Source organism: Podarcis tiliguerta, assembly GCF_965153285.1.
Source record: "Podarcis tiliguerta genome assembly, chromosome: 9".
Classification (NCBI taxonomy): domain Eukaryota; kingdom Metazoa; phylum Chordata; class Lepidosauria; order Squamata; family Lacertidae; genus Podarcis; species Podarcis tiliguerta.
Window position 1 is genome coordinate 57,948,692 of NC_139542.1, and position 24,783 is coordinate 57,973,474.

A 24,783-nucleotide genomic window follows, 5' to 3' on the forward strand; every position below is an offset into this window, starting at 1 on the left:
CTCAGGTTGCCATGGCGTATGCCAGTGAAGGTAAGGCAGTGGGGTTGGATGGGAAGTGGCAGGGAGTGATGGCAGGCAGACAAGGGCATGGTGTGGGTGGGTCCCAATTAGCCCTCCCAAGATGTTGGATGCCACCTCTGTCAGAGGGAGCAAATCTTAATAGCAGCTGCATCTGTGTTCCAGTTGCCAGAGGCACTGAACATCAATACTAGTCTGAAAAAAAACTGAAGGGATGCCTCTGGTAATACGATGCCATCTGGCAAGATTATGCCAACCTCACATGAACTCATTTTAGATGTGGAAAGCGGGTGAAGAGTAGCCCATCAGAGTTGCCAAATCCCTTCAGTACCTATGTATATTTATAATTTATTATACAGTTAAAAACAAGTGTACTCTAGTTAATACAACTAATACTGGCATGGATAAAATAAAGTAAAATTAAAGGTGAGTAAGCAAAATGGAAGACTTAGGCTGGATCTAGACACATCAAAGAAGTGTTTCAGTTAAAGGTGTTTTAAATTTTGTATGAGAAATCAGGTTGGCAAAAACAGAACTCCACAGCGCCATCTGTTGTCACAGTGTTAGAATGCATAAACAACGCACATAAAGCGCTTTTTCTTTGCCAATATAGCTGAGTCCTTAGTAATTTAAAGGACAGATAAATGGTCTATGTAGGCCGAGTAGGTAAAAACGACTGGTGCATTTTGTAGGCTGTCGTGCAAAATTTTGCGGTTTGTCCGCAATGGTTGCCTTTGAAGAGGTTGCTCCAGTTCACAAGTATGAGAAATTCAGTCAGGTTTTTTGGGAACTATTCCTAAGCAGGACTCTAGATCCACGTGCTACCTCCTGATCACATTTCTTTTCTGGACAGAATTCAAGTGAATGGTGCCTTCTGAAGACACAACCTTTATTAAATATATGTCTCCGTGGAAATAGAGGATTGCAGTAGAGACAAAGACTATGTCAGAAGAGGCCGTCTACACTACAAATCTGCCCCTAAAACACTGTGGAGGTGCTTTAGAAAGTAGGGACGTGTGAATTAGTAACAGGCAATCCTGAACTAAAGCACAAACATGAAGTAAAATATGAAGCAAAGTAACCTCTTAATGAAGTAAACAGGATCTACTTACATATGAGAATGGGTTTGATGGCAATGGATGCTACTGGCTCTCAAATCCTCTCTGCATTTTTCATTAAGGAGCCCAGCTGTTCTCATTTCTTTGCCTTTTGGTTCCCAGTTGCTTTTCTTGCCCCAGGCAAGCTGGCGTGGAGCAGGCACAACATCTAGTGAGACGGAGAGGCTTGTCAGGGCGGCAAGAGCTGGCACTGAAGTCCCTTTTCTGAGAAAACCTGAAGAGTCACCATATGGCGGCAACACACGTGTTTGGTGCACTTGCAAGCAATTAAAAAGCTCATCATGGTTGCATTAGTTGACATCTTTCCAGGGAAGGAGGCCTAGCATCACTGTAATAAGTGACCTTACCACTTGTAGATCCAGATTCCTCTGGGCCTACAAGTACAGTTTATCCCCGGACTACTAAGCACATCCATTTATATAACCCAAATTATGAGATCCTAATAAACTTAGCATACACACACACCCTCCAGAACTGAGGAATGGTTATGAATGAAAACAATTATAAATAATAAGTTTTCACTCCAAAATCCACAGTTTATTAGGGCTACCAAAAATGTTACAAAATAGCAGACAACCTTTTTGAGTTCTGTGATATTTTTGGCATTGCCCAAATATGAAGTTGCAGGATGTTGGGGGCAGGTTTCTATTGACCAACATAACTGTATGTTGCTTAGAGATATTTTTAAAATACATCATTGTCAGGGAACTGCCATCGGAGCCAGAGGGAGAGGGAGGGCTCCAGAGGGATTCCGGAGAGCGTCCCGGGAGGGAGAGAAGCAGCACATCTTCTGGGGAAGGAAATCAGCGTAGCACCAATGGAGAAGGGGAGCAGATGGGGGAATCGGTGAGGTGGCTCCAAGACTTCTCACCGGGGACCAGCGGAGAGAGCACGGGTCCTCCGATGCCCACACCCTCCCTGCGCAGAAGGCTTCCGCGCAGGGAGAGTAGACGGAGACTAGGCGTCAAAGAACTTTTATGCTGGAAGAAGTTCAAGAAACGCCCACTGACGGATTCTGCCAGTGATTGAGACATCCACGGGCGAGTGGCTGTCCAGACAGAAAGGGTTCACTCAGGCAACCCACCCAGGTGTGGCACCAATTTACACACGAGCAACCCCTAGAACCATTACAATCGTTATTGGGGGGGGTTATTAACAACATACATAAGACCAGGGCTTTGGGTAGTGGAGGTGACACTACTCACTGGTGGAGAATAACAGCCCCCCCCCCTTATTTGCTACCCATCCAGCCATTTCATGCTAGCATCCACGCAGGGTTGCCATATTTCAAAAAGTGAAAATCTGTTGTTCAGCTATTTTTGCAAAATCTTCAAAAAATTGAAGTTTTGGAGCTATTTTTAAGGAAATTCGCCAAAAAAATCAACACTTCCAGCATAGGTTGTCATTTTTAGCCTGGAAGCTATTTCCAACAGATGTATGGCAGCCCTACACCCACGTATCAAAATACGAGTATTGTTCTAGCATCTCATCACTAAACCCAGTTACTTCTTAAGCTTCCAACACTTCCTCCTCCCAGTCTGCTCTCTCTTCTCCCTTTGACCACTCATGGTCATCCCACCAGCAACCCCCTAACTCTGAGCCTTTTCCCCCTGCTGGTGCAACCAGTCAGTCCATGACACTCACTGACACACACATCTTTGGAGGGCTGGCACCCATATTAGGTGGACGTGGGTGGCGCTGTGGGTTAAACCACAGAGCCTAGGACTTGCCGATCAGAAGGTCAGCGGTTTGAATCCCCACGACGGGGTGAGCTCCCGTTGCTCGGTCTCTGCTCCTGCCAACCTACAAGTTCGACAGCATGTCAAAGTGCAAGTAGATAAATAGGTACGGCTCTGGCGGGAAGGTAAAAGGCATTTCTGTGTGCTGCTCTGGTTCACCAGAAGCGGCTTAGTCATGCTGGCCATAAGACCTGGAAGCTGTATGCCGGCTCCCTTGGCCAATAAAGCGAGATGAGCGCCACAACCCCAGAGTCGGCCACGACTGGACCTAATGTTCAGGGGTCCCTTTACCTTTACCCATATTAGGACCTCATTCTTTAAAAAGTCTTATTGAAGCTTGACCAGGATGTCTTAACTATCTAGTTAAGTATGGTGTAGTGGTTAAGAGCGGTAGTCACGTAATCTGGGGAACCGGGTTCGCGTCTCCGCTCCTCCACATGCAGCTGCTGGGTGACCTTGGGCCAGTCACACTTCTCTGAAGTCTCTCAGCCCTGCTCACCTCACAGAGTGTTTGTTGTGGGGGAGGAAGGGAAAGGAGAATGTTAGCCACTTTGAGACTCCTTAAAGGGAGTGAAAGGCGGGATATCAAATCCAAACTCTTCTAGTTGAATTCAAAGGTACCTGACATTCTCTGCACTGGGATCTGGGGCTGTAAGATTTGGATAAACAATGACGTCAAGCCTGCAGTGTAGCTTTGACCTTAAGCTGAAGAACATGAAGATCTGTTTTGCAAAGTTTGTATGGTCACGCTTAAGGCACTGTGACACCTTTGTACAGGATGTTCTCAGTTACATCTTGGAGTTTAAGCAAGTCCCTCATGGAAAAGGTGGGCACAAGATTGTTCACTTACCACTTGTAAGAAAAAAGCTCGCATCAACAGGCCAACAGAAGCAGCATTCATGACACTCACAGTTGTTTGTTTTTTCAGTGAATCTCATTGTACAGTGGCAACAATTGCACTCTTCAGATCATAAAACGTATTAGAAACTATGCAAAATTCACACACACTGAATTACTACTTTTCTTTTCTTCTTTATTCCCAGGACTACACGCTCACTATGTATTTCCAGCAGTCCTGGAGGGATAAAAGACTATCGTACTCTGGAATACCTTTGAATCTGACGTTAGATAACAGAGTGGCTGACTATCTCTGGGTACCAGATACATACTTCCTGAATGACAAGAAGTCCTTTGTTCATGGAGTTACTGTGAAAAATCGAATGATTCGGCTACATCCGGATGGAACTGTTCTTTACGGTTTGCGGTAGGTAATGCTCTATTTAAGCTTACTGTGCAGCTACATACTGGGGTGTAGCTCATCATAGGAACTGGAATACCTGATGACAGCTATCTCTAGGGGACCCTGGGGGCCCGAGCACCCTCAAAACTTTTTTGACGGGTCCCCGACACAACTTCTGGTTCATCACGAAGCACCGGAAGTCGAATCCGAGGCCTTGCGGTGCCACCAGAAGTCAGGTTCTGAGGCCACAGGGTGCATGACGTCATATCAGCGAGCTGGGCAATGTTTACCTTTAACCTGTTCAGAAACTCCTCACAGACACATAGCCAAGCAGTTTTACCTGGTTCTTGGTAGTCCTAGCAAACTGTGATTTAAGGAATGGGACAAGTGTTCTGCAAACTTACTGCTTAGGTGATGGTGACATTCAATGGTTAGATCGTTGTGTGAGCAATGACAGGTGTCTGCAGTCATTTCAGCAGCAGCAAAATCTTATTCTGGATAGCAAATATATGGAAGCTTGAAATGAAACTGAAGCCACAATAGTAAGAAGAAGAATTGTACTCTCATTAATTTTGCCCCACACTTCTTGCTTCTTCTATGAATGATTCAAGAAGAAGAAAAAATGCTATTAAGTCTCTCTTGGGGAATGGTGGACCACACTGGTGTGCATAAATGACTTTTCTCAGGGGAGCGGGGAAACTGGTGTTTCAGCAGCGAAAGAGAAAACAGGGCACTAGGGAAATGGCTGATAAGTTCCAGAATGTGGTTATTATTTGTTAAACAGAGCATGCGGGAAATGTGTCTTTCTAATTGCCTTCAATCTTCATGGCTGCGGCTCCTATCCATCAAACTGGTTAATGAAAAGCAGCTTATAAGCCGTTGTATACTTTGAGGGATATTTAGATGCGTTTTGGAAATATCCAGTGCTTTTTTTCCCTTAAAAAATGTGTTTAGGGGGTACTCTCATTTTGACTCAAGAAAATCACCATTTTATGGTTCAAATTGGGAAGAATAAATAAATATCCAGTGCTTTTTTTCCCTTAAAAAATGTGTTTAGGGGGTACTCTCATTTTGACTCAAGAAAATCACCATTTTATGGTTCAAATTGGGAAGAATAAATAAAGTAAATGGACAAAAGTACAAACATTCACAAAACGTTTAGGGGTATGCGTACCCCTGAATACCTCCAGAAAAAAAAGCACTGGAAACATGTTAGTGTGCCTTTCCTGCCTTGCTGTAGCTGGACAGCTATTCAATTATTCCAATACATGAGATGGGAAGCTCTTAAATTTTTGGCCATGACATTAAAATGGTATTGTTATCCTGGCACAGAAAGGTTTTGACAAATAAAAGTGTACAAAAATGTACTAGGAGGGAAAACATTTCATAGCTTCAAAGATTACAACATAAGGCAAAGTATATGCAAAGTATCAGTTCAGCTGATCTAGTATATTGCCTTGTTGAAATACTTATCACAATGATATTTCAATATGATACAATGATTTATTGCACAGCCCTAGCCCACAGTTTTCCAAAAGTCCTCTGATTTTCCTGATCCAGGGACGATCTGAAAAGAGGGAAATAAATTCAGCATACCATCACAGCTTTCCTGGAGTGCATTATGTGGGTTGTTGTTGTTGTTTAGTCGTTTAGTCGTGTCTGACTCTTTGTGACCCCATGGACCAGAGCACGGCAGGCACTCCTGTCTTCCACTGCCTCCCACAGTTTGGTCAAACTCATGCTGGTAGCTTCGAGAACACTGTCCAACCATCTCATCCTCTGTTGTCCCCCTTTCCTTGTGTCCTCAGTCTTTCCCAACATCAGGGTCTTTTCCAGGGAGTCTTCTCTTCTCATGAGGTGGCCAAAGTCTTGGAGCCTCAGCTTCAGGATCTGTCCTTCCAGTGAGCACTCAGGGCTGATTTCCTTCAGAATGGATAGGTTTGATCTTCTTGCAGTCCATGGGACTCTCAAGAGTCTCCTCCAGCACCATAATTCAAAAGCATCAATTCTTCGGTGATCAGCCTTCTTGATGGTCCAGCTCTCACTTCTGTACTTCACTACTGGGAAAACCATAGCTTTTACTATACAGACCTTTGTTGGCAAGGTGATGTCTCAAGTTTCTAGTTATGCTTCTGCGATGCTGTATATCAACACATCTCCTAGTTCTCTGTTGTTTCTGACAGCTGAAAGGAAAGGATCTGGGTTCATTTGTGCATTTAAAATAATAATAAAAATAACCCCAATTTCGCAGCTCCTTTGAAGTTTGACTGCTGCACCTGAATCCCCCTGCCTGTAGGGGAAAAGAAAAATCAGGCAGAGCTTATTCACACTGGAATCCATGCTGCTAGATTTCTCTTGATATATATTAGTGTTGTCACCAGTATGTCAGGTAATTGCATGCAAATTGGAAATCCAATGTAAGGTACAACTTTAATTACTGCCCCTTTCATCTTTATTTCTGCAAGTCTGCAATAGATTTCTCTACCCGCCCCCCCCCAATGCTTTTAATGAGTTCTAGAGCCACAATCCTTAAGCCACTGACTCTGGAGGGAGAGGAGGAAAAATCCACTGCAATAAATGGGTCTTCTCCAAAGTAAGGAATCTAAGATCATCAAACTGAGCCGAAGGAAAACATTTGCTGTTCATATAACAAATCCATATCAACCAACAATCAAAGGTGACAAATCGGTGGTACACCTTGATGCTAAATGTCAGAATGCATATAATGGGAAACAGGGATTGTTCTGATGTTCACATACAGCCAATCAATATAGCCTCTTGGAGCCTTTCCAGGTGATATGTAAAAATAGGTTACTTTTGCTTACAGGGTTTTATTGCGAGCACACGCGCTGAACCCTGTCCGTGGAGCCTACCCCCCCCCCCCAAAGAATGAGACAAGAGACCAAAGTATGGGCTCAAATTGGCCACAACTTTATTGAACTTGAGAATGTGGGAAACTTGGCATAGGCCTTGGCATGTAACCCTCTCTTTTTCTAAAAAAAGTTTTTATTAACAATTTTAACATAACAAATTATCAAAACATATCATATTCATTATTTGAATTCAAATAAACCCTCCCTCCCCCCACCAGAGACTTCCCTCAGCTCCTCTCTCTGATTTCTCAGCACATATTATTCTCTGCATGTTATAAAATTGTACATATCCTTACATTATCTATCAACCAATAAATTTGTGTGTGTTTATTCAAAACCTGCCAAGGAGTCCAATTCATTTTTTTGTATTTTTAAATAAATTGTAAAAAGCTCCCATTTTTCCTTAAAGTCACAGTGGTCCTTGTCCCACAATTTGTATGTCAATTTAGCCAACTCTGCGTAACTCATCTTCCATGTTTTTACTGGTCCACCATTGTATAAAAGGTAAAGGGACCCCTGACCATTTGGTCTAGTCATGGCCGACTCTGGGGTTGCGGCGCTCATCTTGCTTTATTGGCCAGGGGAGCCAATAGGTTGGCAGGAGCAGGGACCGAGCAATGGGAGCTCACCCTGTCATGTGGATTCGATCACCGACCTTCTGATCAGCAAGTCTTAGGCTCTGTGGTTTAACCCACAGTGCCACCTGCGTCCCTCCACCTTGTATAGTATAGTATAAAATAGGAACCGGGGAGGGTCAGGAGTTAATCTAGACATCAGCACAATAAGCTGTCAGCACTGTCAGAGCACTTGTTGCCTATTTCAGAAGGGCAGGAGGATCCTTAAGAAACTTGCAGTGCCCCTCCTTAACCACTGAAACAGTCTCCCCATGAGAGCATGGCACACACTTCCTCTCTTCTGCCATCTTTAAACCCATGCCCCAACCCTTCTGATCCCTAGAACATAGACAGAGAGCAGGAAATCTATGGACTAAAGGTGCTTGAAGAATTTGGTTCCTGTGAATTCTGTTGCAAAAATGGACCTGATCTGCTCCTCCCAGACTTCTGTGTGGCCTCTGAAAGTAATTATCCTTCAGCCTCGTTTGGGGAGGAACACACACCGGTGTGCATTGTGTTCTCTCAACAGGCCAACACCTCGTAATGTAAATACTTCTCTCCTTTTTGTAAATGTGGGCCAATTTTTAGGGTTCCTAAAAAGTCCACCCATAAATGAGGCAAAGCAGAGTTGTTGTCTTTTGCAGTGGAAGTGAAACCGGCTCAGGACAGTTATATAGGGATCTATCCTTCCATCCCAAATTAGGATCTTACAACCATAATGCCGTGGCCTATTCTGACACACACGGATCGGGGCCAGTGTTATAGACCCTTTTAGAAATGCTCTCGCACAGATCCACAAAAGGGCTACACCTTTTGCAAAAGCAGAATGACCTTTTCTTGAGCCAGAGTGTCGGCTTGCTGAGAGAGCACAATGCACTCCTGTGTGTTTTTCTCCCCATACAACCTGCATCTGACGACATAATAGCTCCTGCAACGGCAGAGCAGAGAAGAGAAAGGCTTTGGTCCATTGTTTAGGTGAAGCACACGGTGTCAAACCAGATCCAGACAGCATATGCCAAGAACAGTGAAATAATTCCATTGTTGGTAACATGGCTGGGTGCCACATTTTCCAGAACAAATACACACATCGTCCTAAATGGCGAGGTGGCATTCAGTAGAAATCGAAGCATTCCCACATAAGCTATTTGTCATGGCAACAAAGATGCCCCACTTTCCCAAACTGTACTCTAGCTAGTTTACCTTCTCAGAGTGATGAAATGACACACACAATGGTTATTTCATATAGAAGTGGTTCACACATAGCACTTGAATTATTGTTTTTTTTAATATAGGACAGCTACATATTCCTGTAATGAAGGGGGTAGGACTAAATGATGCTCAGGGTCCCTTCCAACTCTACAATTCTATGATCACTGCGAAGATAAAAATGGGAAACAGTGGGTAGCGCTTTTCCACGAGTGCTTTATAAATGACAGAACATTTAATGCTTCTTATTCTCTGCGCGGGTGGCGCTGTGGGTAAAAGCCTCAGCGCCTAGGGCTTGCTGATCGAAAGGTCGGCGGTTCGAATCCCCGCGGCGGGGTGCGCTCCCGTTGTTCGGTCCCAGCGCCTGCCAACCTAGCAGTTCGAAAGCACCCCCAGGTGCAAGTAGATAAATAGGGACCGCTTACTAGCGGGAAGGTAAACGGCGTTTCTGTGTGCGGCTCTGGCTCGCCAGAGCAGCGATGTCACGCTGGCCATGTGACCTGGAAGTGTCTCTGGACAGCGCTGGCCCCCGGCCTCTTGAGTGAGATGGGCGCACAACCCTAGAGTCTGTCAAGACTGGCCCATACGGGCAGGGGTACCTTTACCTTTACCTTTTATTCTCTGGAAGGTTTGAAGCATATTCTTAGAAGCCAGACTTAGAGCCTATTCAGAAGGCCAAAGTAGCTTACCAACATCCCATGCAGAGATGTGCTAAAATGTGTAGTAAAACAGGCATCTGAAGCTAGACTTCATCCATTTTTGGACTCCCAAACTGCTATAACTGCAGCAAGTTAAACTAGCCGGCCACCTGACATATTGGAATGCACACACACACACACACACATTTCCACAGTATCCCAAAGCAATTGGAAGGAAAAGATGGCACGGATGACTAGAGAGATGTATGAAAGCCAGAAAGCCACAGGAGGGCAATAATAGTGTTTAATGGTTGGTAAGCAGCTTTCCATTTTCTGCTGCACTCGTTTTCGTGTTGAACTGGGGGGGGGGGGGAGAGAGAGAGAGAGAGAGAGAATGAAATCCTTTAAATATCAGTTTCGTACATCTGGAAGGCATGAAATATCGCTAGAGACATAATGGAGCTGCGCCCAATGAGAATTAAACATAGCAAACATCCTCTCTGTTGAGTTTATTTGAAGAGTTTCCTTGGGGTGATGGATAACTTTGAAAGGAGAATAAATGAGGCTATTTATAAAAACTTAATAAACTCTGTGCTTTAATGTTGTAGAGAAATGGCTGTTTTTGCTGCCTAAAATTCAGGCTATCATAAATGTCAGAAGAAAATTGCTCAGCGTACTACTCCTGTCTTATTTATTGTTTACTAGAAAGAAAAGTGGAACCCTGCCTCCTATCCTCTGTCTTATATTACTGCTTATATTTTCGACTGTAGATGAAAACGAATGACCCAAGGTATATGTTTTCGGGTCGTTCTAGTTTGCTGTAGCCCATCACATTTGTCAATAAAGTCTGGATCCTACACATTGAGCATGAGAAGATGGGGCTGAAGTGGTATTTGTCTTGGTGGGGGGCAGAATGGACTGCTCTACCGCAGACTACTGATGGAGGGTCATTTTTTATGCCTATATAGAAAAAGAAAATCCCTGTGTGTAAAAAGCAGCCAGAGGAGAACAGGATTAGGACTTTTCTCCCTGATACTTTGTTGGGGTTTTCCTTGCATGGAATCTTGTAGGCAGAGGGGCATTCAGAAATGACACTTGACACACACATACACACTCGCAGCAAGTGGCAACGTAGATTCTGTCACTTCATTCTGCGGCACATACAGACCAGGCATGTACCACATACCCGGCAAGTGTCCCGGAAAAACTGGGACATCCTGTTTTCCCCGCAAAAACACAATGGTCATTTTGGGCACCATGATATCACGTGATTTCATGCCAAGGTCTCGCCCCCCCCCAAAGCACTTTTTGGAGGGGCCGTGATCTCTTACAGTGCTCAAAACACACATTTTCGGGTACTGTAAGAGCACGCCCCCCCAAAGTGTGTGCTTTGGGCTCCATGATCTCATAAGGGTCACGTGATTCATGCAGGAGCACAGAGAGAGGAAGGTGCACGTTGATTGGCCGGGGTCCCCCTGTGCAAGTCGCTGTGGCGGCATCAGCAGCGAGGGCTGGGCTTGCATGGTGGGCTAGGTTTATGTTCCGTGGTCCACACTGGCCTGGCATGCATGCACCTGCATGAGCCCCAAGCCCCAGCAAACTATGCTATGCCACTGCAATAGATCAGAAGTATATACTCAAACATACTGGTGCCATTTCCAGGTGCCAATGAGGGGAAGAGCTCCCATCATGAGCTGGTTTTTGAGGAAATAATATTTCAATGAATATTTTTTTTTAAATTGAACCACTAAAATTAAGCTGTGTTTCCTCTGCATTTTCACATCCAAAATGCCTGTTCTATCCTCAAAGCTTGCTTTTCTCTTCTTGCTTTCTTAAATTTGCCGTTTCCCACTCCCTTTTGGGTTTAAAACACACACATACATCTCTACAGTCTATTTGCTCTGTCAAACAAAACTGTTGTTTGCAATAAATTGTGCTTCCCATTCGCAGACAACCTTTATTACTGCCGCTTGTTTGCAGAAGTGTAGTTATAGCATTGTCAGAATTTCTGCTATAAATTTTATTTGATTGTATTTATAGCCTCGCAGTGAAAAGGGCTAACTGTGCTGAAGTTTCTTCAATAGATCTCAGTCCCATAGGATATTTGGTAAAATAAAATAAAAAAATAAAACAGTGCAACATTACTTTGTATTCGGCATCTACAGAACACCTGGTAGGTAACCTTTATGGTACCTTGCAAAATAGTTTACCTTGACGCGGCTATGGGTTCATTCTGCACACACATAAAAAATGGGCTTCTGCCTGCTCTCTTTGCCTGGGGCATTGCAGGGATGGAGAAACTGCGACCCTCTAGTTGTGGTTAGACTCCAGCTCCCATCAGTCTCAACCAGTATGACCAATGGTCAGTGTGAGGATTGTAGTCCAACAACATCTGGAAGAGCCAGTGGTTCCCTACTCCTGGTGTGTTGCATTTAAAATGCTATTGTGTGCATGATTCCCAAGGCTGGACTAAAAGCTGTAGCTGAACTTTTTCAGGGTGAGATCTGTTTGAATTTAAAGCTTTTAATATTCTCATTCTCTCTCTCTCTCTCTCTCTCTCTCACACACACACACACACACACCTCACAGAATTGTAGAGTTGCATAGCAGGAATATACAGCTTGAACTTTCAACCTTGGTGTTATCAGCACCATGCTCTAACCAACTGAGCTATCCAAGCTGATATATAAAGGTAAAGGGACCATTAGGTCCAGTCATGGCCGACTCTGGGGTTACGCGCTCATCTCACTTTATTGGCCAAGGGAGCCGGCGTACAGCTTCCGGGTCATGTGGCCAGCATGACTAAGCCGTTTTTGGCAAACCAGAGCAGCGCACGGAAATGCCGTTTACCTTCCTGCCGGAGCGGTACCTATTTATCTACTTGAACTTTGATGTGCTTTTCGAACTAGGTTGGCAGGAGCTCACCCTGGGAGCTCACCCCGTCGCGGGGATTCGAACCGCCAACCTTCTGATCGGCAAGCCCTAGGCTCTGTGGTTTAACCCACAGCGCCACCCGCATCCCAAGCTGATATATGAACATTGACTAAAAAAACACACACCAGTAAATGCTGTATATATAAAAGCAGCATACAATCATCCTATGTCAAAATAGAACCTGGCAGTCCAACCCTCGACCCAGAGGCCACATGCAGCCCTCAATGCCTTTTTTGGCAGCCCCTGGCAACATTTGATACCCTCCCCCGCCCTCACACTGCCTTCCCAAAGCTGAATAAGTGACAGCACTGGTGTTTGGGAAGGAGGTGCGAGGGTTCCGATAGGGTCCTAGAGTCCTCCTCCTCCTCCCCAAAACCTAGTTAGCACTTGCCCAGCTTTGAGAAGGAGGTGGGAGGGCTCTAGGACCCTGCCAGAGCCTCGCACCTCTTTCCCAAAGCCCGGCAACTTGCTTATCCAGCTTTGTCGGTGCTGACCATTAAAGCCCTAAACCAGAGCTTCCCACACTGTGTGTTGTGACACATTAGTGTGTCAGCTGCAATGCATACGTGTGTTACACAAACGCTTCCCACACTCCTCCCGGGGCTGGAAAGGAGTTCATTTAACCTCAGGATTGCAAGCAAAACTGAATTACCGTGTCGTGAACTGGTGGAAAACTGAATTACTGTGTTGCGAAATGATGCAAAACTGAATTACCGTGTCGTGAAATGATGCGTGTCCAAAAATTGTGTCACCAACTTGAAAAGTTTGGAAAGCTCTGCCCTAAACGGCTTTGGCCCCATATACCGGAAGGAACTCCTCTGCCCCCATCGTTCAGCCTGGACACTGAGATCGAGGACTGAGGGCCTTCTGGCAGTTCCCTCACTGCAAGAAGTGAGGTTACAGGGAACCAGGCAGAGGGCCTTCTCGGTAGTGGCGCCTGCCCTGTGCTACTGTTGTGGAGGATGGGAGTGATTAAAAAAATCAATCCTCCTGTGAGACTGGAAATATCCCCTCACTTGCTCAGTTTAGGATATTCCACCATTCTTCAGCAGAGTTTCTTTTCTTTCAGCAAAGTAAGTGGCTGATGTATATTTCAAACAAAGCTTCAATCATAAAGAAAATTGAAGCACAATAGCAAACTGTCTGAGAGAAACTAAAACAACCTCATGAGGCGAGAATGACAGTTGGCCTCTCTAACTGAACTTAACTGAACACCTGAAGGGAGGGGCCGATTCCAGAGCACAACACAAAAGCCCCGCCCACCAGATGACAGACATTCTACTAATCCAATTAGGCCCCAGTGTTTTTTCTCACAGGAACATCCTCACATCAGATGTCAACGAAATAAACAACTATCTGACTTTTAGAAGACATCTGAAGGCAGCCCTGTTTAGGGAAGTTTTTAATGTTTGAAGTTTTATTGTGTTTTTAATATTCTGTTGGGAGCTGCCCAAAGTGGCTGGGGCAACCCAGTCAGATGAATGGCATCCAATTATTATTATTATTATTATTATTATTAGGAAGGCAGCATGAGAGCTTGGTGGGGGACATCAAATTTTGGCCTCACTCCACCCTCCCACACGACAAGGCAGTGGGTTCCATATTGTGGCCCTCTTTGTAGAAAAAGTTGGGCCGCCCTCATATAGAAGCTAAAACCAGTTAAAAGGTTTGGGGAAACAAAAATGTCTTTGCCTGATGCCGAAAAGACGTCAAGACACCTGGTGAGTTTCTTTCTCTGAAAGGTTCATTCCATGCTGGGAATGCTACCACTGGAATAGCCCTTTCCCCAGTGGACTACCCATCGCACCTGACCTGACAAGGAGCACTCAGAGAAGGGCCTTAGGTGAAGATCTTAAAGCCTGGGTTGGCGCAGCTCCAGACAGGCAAAGTGCTGGGCCTTATACGAGGGAGAAAGAATTTTGCATGGAGATTTGTATCTTGTCACTGGAAACATTTAATTTCTCATGCTGCATTACTTTTTGTCTACCTTATTGCTGCTTTGGGGCAAAACCATTTAGAAATACAGCTCAGCGTGCCTTATGGAACTGGGGGGTGAGGAAAACCTGGTTCCTTTGGTCCATTAGCAAACTCTTAAGAGATATTACGCAAAAAATCAATACTGTCAATGCTGAATAAAAATTATTAATTCTTTAGAGAGGGCTTTCTTTCTGAGCAAGTCTTAATACATAATTCAGTTTGAACAGCCAATTGCTCCTAATATTCCCAATGTGGCATACAGGGGTTCCACAAAGGCTTCCTGTTTCTGCTGATTTTATTTCCTAATTAAGGGTTTGGTCATTTGTTGCTGCTGCTGTTTGCCTTCCGGGGATCCTCCTTTTTTATTATTGGTTTTATTTGTTTGGGGGGCTTCCCAGTTTTTCTGTTAATTTTCTGTTTTTATGGTACCCAAAACAGTACCTTAGGTTTCCAAATGTACCCGCAGGTCCCAAAAGGCTAGGGATCTTAAATTAAGTTAACTGGCTCTTCTAGTGCTCCTCTACCTTTCCCCACAAAGTAGAAAATCCAAAGGAGCTATTTGTGTAGTCCGTTTTCCTTTGGAGGAGCAAGAACTGGAGATCTATGGGAGATGCTTATAGCTTCATTTGTTTGCTTTAAAAAATGTGCAGGTTGAAAAGAAACGGTGGGGATAAGCAGAGCAAGCAGAGACAGTGCTAGCCCAAAGGCAGAATCCGAATCACAGATTGATTCATGAACTGCAGCCACTCCATAGAAATTAATAATAACGAGCCCACACTCACACGGTGCAGTATGCAACTAATTACCTGAGAAACGGCTGTCTTGGATGGCACCGAGGATTCTTCCATTAGCATTTCACACGGCTGGGATGGAAGAAATCAACAAAGGGAATAGACAAGGAAAATTTTTCAAAGCAGAAAGGGAAGGACAACCTGGCCGGGGCACTAGCCAGAAGGACAAAGGCTGTGGGGAGGTCACACCTTTCCACCCAGTGCCAGATTTAAAGGTAAAGGGACCCCTGACCATTAGGTGCAGTCGTGACCGACTCTGGGGTTGCGGCGCTCATCTTGCTTTATTGGCCGAGGGAGCCGGCGTACAGCTTCCGGGTCACGTGGCCAGCATGACTCAGTCGCTTCTGGCGAAGCAGAGCAGCACACGGAAACGCCGTTTACCTTCCCTCCAGAGCAGTACCTATTTATCTACTTGCACTGGCATGCTTTCGAACTGCTAGGTTGGCAGGAGCAGGGACCGAGCAATGGGAGCTTACCCCGTCGTGGGGATTCGAACCGCCGACCTTCTGATCGGCAAGTCCTAGGCTCTGTGGTTTAATCCACAGCACCACCTGTGTCAGAATTACGTATAAGCTAAACAAGCTATAGCTTAGGGCCCCAGTCTCTTGGGGGGCCCCGAAAAATTCAAAGGAAAAAACAACTGGGTGTACATTTCCAAAATTTAAGATAAAAAACAAATAAAATAAAACCTACATACAGCAACAGTGTTTTGTGTTGTGTAGGCTCCTATGTTGTAAGTCAGGCATGGCCAAACTTGGCCCTCCAGATGTTTTGGGACTACAACTCCCATCATCCCTAGCTAACAGGACCAGTGGTCAAGGATGATGGGAATTGTAGTCTCAAAACATCTGGAGGGTCGAGTTTGGCCATGCCTGGTGTAAGTAATGGGCCCCACCTGCTAGTGTGCTTCCTAAAATATCACTATCGCTATTAATATACTTCTTCTTAACTGTATTTCACTATTAATATACTTCTTCATAATTGTATTTCAGTTCAACAATTACTTTGATAAAATACATACTTTGTTATGTGCCAATGGCTTTAGATACTTATTAGGTCTATAAAGTACCATATAGCATATATTCAACACAAAAAAGCGACAATTTGTTGTTGACAAAGGACAGCTGGACATATAAAGGCCCCCATTACCTTCAGTAGCTTAGGGCCTCATCAAACCTAAATTTGGCCCTGCTCCCACCCCCTGCACACAGCCTTTGACTGCTTTTTTAAAGTCTGTTTTGATGCCATGTGAATGACACTTTGTCCTGCAAGACAACACTTGATACTTGGTACAGTGGTACCTCGGGTTACATACGCTTCAGGTTACATTCACTTCAGGTTACAGACTCCGCTAACCCAGAAATAGTGCTTGAGGTTAAGAACTTTGCTTCAGGATGAGAACAGAAATCGTGCTCCGGTGGCACAGCGGCAGCGGGAGGCCCCATTAGCTAAAGTGGTGCTTCAGGTTAAGAACAGTTTCAGGTTAAGAACGGACCTCCGGAACGAATTAAGTACTTAACCCAAGGTACCACTGTAATTGTTTTTGAAGAAATTCAATAAAGTTTGCAATAATAATTTGAAAAGTGTTTTAAGAATGTTAAAAAGTTTGACCTGAGATGCATGTCCACGTATCCTTCTTTCTTGATCCTACCTTCTCTCTCTCCCTCTCCTCCTTCTTCTCTCTCTCCCCCTCTCTCTCTTTCCTCTTCTTTCTCAGGATCACTACCACGGCTGCCTGCATGATGGATTTACGCAGGTACCCTCTGGATGAACAAAACTGCACGCTGGAAATTGAAAGCTGTAAGTTGTCTCCCCATTTTCTACTGCTTATATAAAAGAACAAACTTGTTTTGTACTTTTGTACAATGTGTGGCAAGGAATCTTACAATGTATACTGCCATCTACACCTAAATTGCTACCATATTTCTGAGCCCAAATAAATTTGCTTATATCTCTTGCCTAATTTGCAATATTGTCTAAAGTATAAAGTATAGTTTGACTATTAATGTTTTAAAACATTTTTGAAACATTACGCTGCCTCTTTACCGTATCTTTAAAATAGGAATGTAACAAGCTGGTCACATATACAGTATGGTGGTGCATCTAGATTAATTACAGCACTGAATAGTTTAAATCAGTTAAATATACCATTTGGGATGCGGGTGACACTGTGGGTTAAAGCACAGAGCCTAGGACCTGCCAGTCAGAAGGTTGGCGGTTCTAATCCCCGTGACGGGGTGAGCTCCCATTGCTCAGTCCTAGCTCCTGCCAACCTAGCAGTTTGAAAGCACGTCAAAGTGCAAGTAGATAGATAGGTGAGAAGATAAACGGCGTTTCTGTGCGCTGCTCTGGTTCGCCAGAAGCGGCTTAGTCATGCTGGCCACATGACCCAGAAGCTGTACGCCGGTTCCCTTGGCCAATAAAGCGAGATGAGCGCTGCAACCCCAGAGTCGGCCACGACTAGACCTAATGGTCAGGGGTCCCTTTACCTTTACCTATAGATAGTACTGAGCTACACAGTCCAATTGCCTGACTCTGTCCAAGGCAACTTCCTCTGTTGCAGTGAGAATTCCTACTCCAGACTCAGTGTATCTAATGCGCCACAGCAGCGAATATAGCTTTGCTTCCTGGTTGGTTGGTATCTTGCACCTGTGTGTATTAGTTCGTTGGCTGTAATACCATTAGATTACTATGAAAAGCAGATAAAAACACTGCCCACCATCCTTATACGGAGCCCCATCAGGGTCTCAATAAACCTCTTGCACTAGTTGGACTAGGAAACTTGGGTTTGAATCTCCGCTCTGCCATGAAGCACAGTGTGACTTTGTTAGTTGCAGTGTCTTGGCTGAATCTACTCCACAGCATTGATGAGATGATATGTGCATTTGTGTGTGTGCTTTGTGCACCACCCTGAGCTCTGAAGGAAGATAGAATAAAAATGCAAATTGTACAAATAATACCTACTTAGGACTTCAAGAACAGGGTTGGGCGTGTTGTCCTGGGCTACATGAGGCGCAGTGGGTCACAAATTGTGCATTCCTGCATAAGCAATTTTCTGGCTTTCTTTTTGCCCTGACTGGTATCTCTTCTGTTTACAACACTTTTAGCATCCTTGTCATCCTTCGCAATGTTATCCACCATCGTCAATTACTATCAAATATAGAACAGCAGTCGCTGAATACTAATTGCCAAATGTAAAACACTAAATATCAAATTGTGAGCATTCAGCGGGTGTCGCCATAGAATTGGCTTCCACGTTAAATAAGAGATCGTGGGAGGAATAGAAAATGTCTCATTAAGGCATTTATGTTTCTGGAAAAGCCCGTCGCTGTGTTTTCCTTCTTTCTGCGGAAATAGATGCAATCTTAAATGTACATAATGGCTGAACAAAGACAGGGGTCAATTTGAAGAGGCATTGGTATGCATCAATAGAAAAATATTCCAGCCGCGTGCTCAGTGGTTCGTTGCCAGGAAGCCGGGGGGGGGGGGCACTCCAATAGCTGCATTCTTATTTGAACCATCATTGCCACTTACATTGGCAAAAAACATTTTGACCGATTTGTGCAGAATCATTATCACTCCCTTCCTGAGACAATATACTCCACTGTTAAGGTGGCTGCATATACAATACCTTGGGTTGAAAGGGTTTCACAGGAAGCATGAAAACACATAGCATATCATTGGGGAAGGCCAATTCTGCTGGAAGCTAAAGATCCCAACTGTTTATCTGGGCCTTTGGGAAAGAGTGGATGTGGCTGATAACCTACCTTATCTTTCACTCCCACTACACTGGCTATCGCTAATGTGGTATTCTAGAACCCATATAGTCCAAGAGCACTGATAAAAAAAAGGTAAAGGTAACCCCTGGACGGTTAAGTCCAGTTAAAGGCGACTATGGGGTTGCGGTGCTTATCTTGCTTCAGCGCTTGTCCACAGACGGCTTTCCGGGTCATGTGGCCAGCAGGACTAAACCACTTCTGGCGCAATGGAACACTGTGATGGAAGCCAGAACACATGGAAACGCTGTTTACCTTCCCACCACAGCGGTACCTATTTATCTACTCGCACTGGCGTGCTTTGCAACTGCTAGGTTGGCAGGAGCTGGGACAGAGCAACAGGAGCTCACTCCATTGTGGGATGTGGGTGGCACTGTGGTCTAAACCACTGAGCCTCTTGGGCTTGCTGATCGGAAGGTTGGTGGTTCGAATCCCCACCAGCACTGATATCGAGTTATGGGGAACTTGGAAACAACAACAGCCATATAGCTCAGGAATAATACAAACCGGTCTACATAACTAAGCTTTCCTCCTCCTTCTTCCTCTTCTTCTTCTTTTTGGAAAAAGGCTTAAGGATAAACAGATGTTATTTGTCTATTTATTACATAAATATCCTACTTTTCTTTCAAGGAGCTCAAGGTGGCCCACAAGATTCTCCCTCCTCTCAAATTTTCCTTTCAACTCTGTGAGGGAGGATAGGCCAAGGAGCAGCTTCATGCCTGAGTGGAGATTTGAATTTAGGACTGTGACAATCCCTCACCTGACAGAATATCACAGCCATCTCAGGAAAACAAATGCTTAAGGCAGCTCATCAAAAACCTTGTCATGAGCTTAGAAACTATGAATTTATGAATTGTAACTAACTTCTGAATGTCTCTCAATGCACTTTAGTGCTGCTCAGTGACCTGTAAATTCAACAAAAGCCTAACGCAGTCAGATAAGGATTGTCAAGCGATGTGTTAATGAACTTAGAGAAGCGATGTGTTAATGAACTTAGAGAAGAAGCCAGGGGGGCGTATGGACTGGTATGGGAGAGGGGGGACAGGTGACAGTTTTGACAGTTTATGGACCAGGAGAACTTGACTCCAGGTACTGGTGACTTCAAGACTGGATTATTGCAATGCTCTCTATTTGCGGGTTCCCTTGTGCTTGAACTGGAATGCTGCAGCATGGTTGCTGGCAGGAGTGAGACCTACTCAAAGATCGGCACTGATTGCCAATTTGTAACTGGTCCAAGTTCAAGCTGTTAATAATGGTATTAGAAGCCCTCAGCTGCTTGGGACTAAGTTTCTTGTAGGATGTGCCCACTAGACTGCTTTGGTTTGTGAGCTGACACTCCTGCAAGTGCAATATGAATCAGCTGTCGAAATTTCTGTTAAAAAATATTTAAGAGCCTTTGAAAGAATGCGTCATTAAATTTCAACTCAAGTCCTGTGCAAGGTTACACGCTGAACCTCTAGTTGCTTTGATGTTCATTCATTCTCAGGGTACGACAGCCATACTCCTAAACTCCAAAGGCTGAATGGCCTACAACGTTTTTGCAGCAGTACCTAAGAACCCAGGTCTTTCATAAAGTTCTGGCAAACAGCACTACTAGAAAAATTAACTAATAAACTGAAACTGACACGTGGACAAACAGAAGAAGACGCCTTCACCCCGGTATGGCTCCCCTTTATCACATACACAGCCCAACAGGACAAGGACAATAATCCACCAACAGTATACAAATCAATATGGCTAACCTGATCCAAAACACCCACTCACACACGAAAACAAAGATCACCACAGCCAATCACAAGCAAACAATCACACCCTAGGCCAACCCCAACCTCTCTCACCACCAAAGGAACACAAGCAACGCTGACACCAAACTCTACATACATTAAACATAATAGAAACACCACCACCCAACCCCACCCCCATCCATCTTCCCTCTCTCCACCCCCCCTTTCTTTTTTCTTTCTTTTTTCTTCTCCCCCTAATGCCTCAACAAATGAAACGAATTTGTAAAAATGTTACATTGGGGGGGGGGGAATACGAGGCATTACACTTACTTCTGTAAAACAAGAAAATCCTTAATAAATAAATAAATAAAAATAAAGTTCTGGCAAACAAAGCAGATGTGCAGGCAGACCCTAGCGTGTGATGTTGTAAGAACCTTGGAACTTCCAGTCTGTTGTGTGATAGCTCTTAGCAACTTTTTATTCAGTCGGATCACAATTAAATCTCTATGAGCGGGCAGCTGAAATTGTGAATCTTGTCATTTCACATTTTTTTGTGTGTGGGGAGAAGAGGCAAGGACTGTTTGATGGTAATGCATTCATCCTCACACTGTTGGCCTTTGGCACAGTTTATGCATTTACTGGTTTTCTGCCAATGTGTGAACAGCTGCCTGAAGCACAGACTCTCTAAGCAAAGAATTAATTTAAAGGTTTTCTTTGTCTGTTGGTGAGCTTGCTGCAGCATATGATAAATTATTCCAGTCCTCGCTGCAATGGGAACTCCATTTTCATCCTCCATTTTTATCCTCAACTCTTACTTAATGAATTCAACATGTATCCACAATTATAAACACTCTTTTAAAAAATACAAATGATATAGCAACAAGATAACAACATGTCTGAGTGAGGCAACACACTGTGTTTGCAGTAATGCTGTGTTTGTAGCAATCCTTGCTTAATGTTACATGAATGTGCCCACTCACCCCTCCCCTCTGCTATGGTATGGTCGCAATGTGGTGATCGAAAGCTTTCACTTCTACTTTTACTAACTGCTGTTTAGAATTATGTTCAAACCAAGACAAACTATTGCTATTCTAACCAAGTTTGGATAGCTCCGGTTTACTGAAACAAGCCAACTTCAAAGCATAGTTTATGAAGCTGTCTTGCTTCAGTAACAAAATAGAAGATAAACCACAGTCTAGGGTTCAGAAATAATATTAAATGCAGTTTACTAAAAACAAAAATTTGCGTCGTCTTCCGTGTGGAAGTGCTAGAGGGGAGGGGGGACGTGTGAAATTCACTCTGTTTTATTCGCATAATTCCAAACCATAGTTTGGCATTATGATTGAACATACAGAAGATGTTCATTCTCTTGTACAACACTTGTGCGTTGCTCACATCTTAATCATGTTTTGTACTCCCCAGTTTCCTAAGCAGTGGGAAGTTCCAGGGACAACCTTATAGGTTCAATTTTTGAAATGTTGGAGGGTATGAAATCCTGATAGGTGAATATCTTGATGGGCAGCTAAAATATTGCACTCTACAAACAAACAAACAAACAAACAACCCCCCCCCCAAAAAAAAATATTGTGTTTGGATTGGGTCTGTAACCAAGTCAAAGCCCTTTTCTATAACCAGCCATTTCCCAATCCACCGGTACCTGATTCAGTCTGGCTGCTATTTACTTTCACTGCGGTTGCACAAAGTGAATTTAACATGAATCTTGCCTTCAGATGCAAAGTTTGCAAATGGTAGTGATGCAACATTCACATGTGGGATGAGTGAAAAATAGGTGTGAAGCGTAAGCAAACCGTAAATTGTAAACTGCAGGGATTTTTTTTATTTTTTAAGTCAGATAGTTCTTGCACAAAGCAGCGAGGTATATTGCAAGTCATGGCTGCCCCCTGCAGCTGGTCTCAGGGCTCATTCAGATCCTGCTCTGCCAGAGGAATGCTTATTTTGCAGCATGTTTCCTAACCATTCCTTACTGCTTACCTGAGCCACGTGTTTCACTTTTCTACAGGGACTAAGAAAAGCCTTGCTTTAATTCTGAGTAGATATGCATAGGGTTTCACTGTTAAATCTGTGAGAGGCACAGCACAATCCTATGCATGTTTACTCAGAAGTAAAGCCCAATTGCATTCAGTGAGGCTTACTTCCAAGAAAGTGTGCATAGAATTGTAGCCTTATAGACATAGTGCCCATCATTCCAGTGATAACTTATGATTCAGGCCTAAATCCCCAAGTCCATAACAGTTCCTCTGTAATATTCTACAGGGCTATCTGTTCTTTATCAATTATATTTCTTCCATTTATTATTGTTGTTGTTTGTATATTTTATACAGTTTGAGATCTATAATTTTATAATTTGTTATACAGTAATTGTGAAATTCCATTTAAAAAAATATTGTTTAAGGAGAATAAGAAACCCCAAGTCTGAACTTCTCCAATATCTTCACGTTGCCTTTGATAGAGAGCTGGAGAAACATTTAAATAAATAGTTTTCAAGTTTGGAACGGATGCTTTCTTTTATCGAAATGCAATAAACATTATATAAAGCACAGACATAATATTTTGTTACTTTTGTTAATCTTTCAATTGTTTCTCATGAAAAATAAGTGGCCTGGTATAAAATCTGGTGATGAAAGCTTATTTATAATTTCTAAACATCAGGAATTTCCCAACAAGAAATAAAATAAAAATGGCGGAAGTTCACAGTAATGGTCAGTAATGTTTGTTCTTATTTTCATTTTATTGACATTTTATTGGCTTTGAGATTTAATTTTACTACTCAACTGATTTATAAAACATTTGGTCAACCAACTAACCTGCTTGGGTACATCTTTCCTATTGCAGATGGATACACAACGGATGATATTGAGTTCTACTGGAATGGAGGGGAATCTGCTGTAAGTGGAGTTAATAAAATTGAGCTCCCTCAATTCTCAATTATCGACTACAAGATGATCTCAAAAAGAGTAGAGTTTGCAACGGGTAAGCAGTGAGCATCCCAAGGCATACTCTGGGAATGGCAGTAGAAAAGAGACATGCTGTGGTTTCACTTTCCCCTTTTTCATTTTTTAAACAGGGGCATACCCTCGGCTGTCACTGAGCTTTCGACTTAAAAGAAATATCGGCTACTTCATTTTGCAAACCTACATGCCTTCTACTCTGATTACGATTCTGTCGTGGGTATCTTTCTGGATCAACTATGATGCATCTGCTGCACGTGTTGCACTAGGTAATTTATTATTTGGACAACGAAGCTACTTAAATATCCTTGGTGTGTGAGGTTTATTCTTTTCATTTATTAATTCATTTTAGCATGTTAGAGGGCTCTAAGTGCTCCGTGTGTTGTGTTGTTTTGGTTTTCTTTCTTTCTTTCTTTTAAAAAAACCCCATAATGACACATAACATCCTGGCAATTTTATACTACTGGTCACGTATCTCTTTTTTTAAAGTAAATTTCAAGTCCTTACAGTTGTGAAGAAAGTGGGTGAAAGTATGGGGGAAATGTAGTGTATCCCAGAAACTGGAAAGGGTTTCCAGAGCCATAATATATGAGTCATACCCTCCCAGTTTTAGACATTGTGTTCTATCTTCTAGTAATTGTGCAAAACAAGCTTAGTTTGTATAATTTATACAGTTGCAGGCCATCTCTCTGCCTGGATCTCATGAGAAAATGATGGTGACTCTGAAAAGGAGTCATAAAAGATAATGTGCTATGTTGGCAATGCATCTTTGGCTGCCCAAAAACAAACAAACAAAAAGCTTCTCCAATTACAATAACAGATAGCTGATGGCAGTATGGGAAACTACCTTATATTACCCTTAGCCAGGCTTCCTCAACCTCGGCCCTCCAGATGTTTTTGGCCTACAACTCCCATGATCCCTAGCTAGCAGGACCAGTGGTCAGGGATGATGGGAACTGTAGTCTCAAAAACATCTGGAGGGCCGAGGTTGAGGAAGAAGAAGAAGGAGAAGAGGAGGAGGAGTTTGGATTTGATATCCCGCTTTATCACTATCCTGAGGAGTCTCAAAGCAGCTAACAATCTCCTTTCCCTTCCTTCCCCACAACAAACACTCTGTGAGGTGAGTGAGGCTGAGAGACTTCAGAGACGTGTGACTAGCCCAAGGT

At 43.6% G+C, this 24,783-nt stretch overlaps 1 protein-coding gene across 1 annotated transcript in view; it reads left to right on the forward strand.

Annotated features, from left to right (window-relative positions):
* GABRB1 (gamma-aminobutyric acid type A receptor subunit beta1) overlaps positions 1–24,783 on the forward strand; it is a 90,527-nt gene that overhangs the window by 59,365 nt on the left and 6,379 nt on the right. The window contains exons 4-7 of the mRNA XM_083458341.1: positions 3,919–4,139; positions 16,866–16,948; positions 23,502–23,639; positions 23,734–23,886. Of these exons, the coding sequence (XP_083314467.1) occupies positions 3,919–4,139; positions 16,866–16,948; positions 23,502–23,639; positions 23,734–23,886 (595 nt within the window). The remainder of the gene's footprint in view (positions 1–3,918; positions 4,140–16,865; positions 16,949–23,501; positions 23,640–23,733; positions 23,887–24,783) is intronic.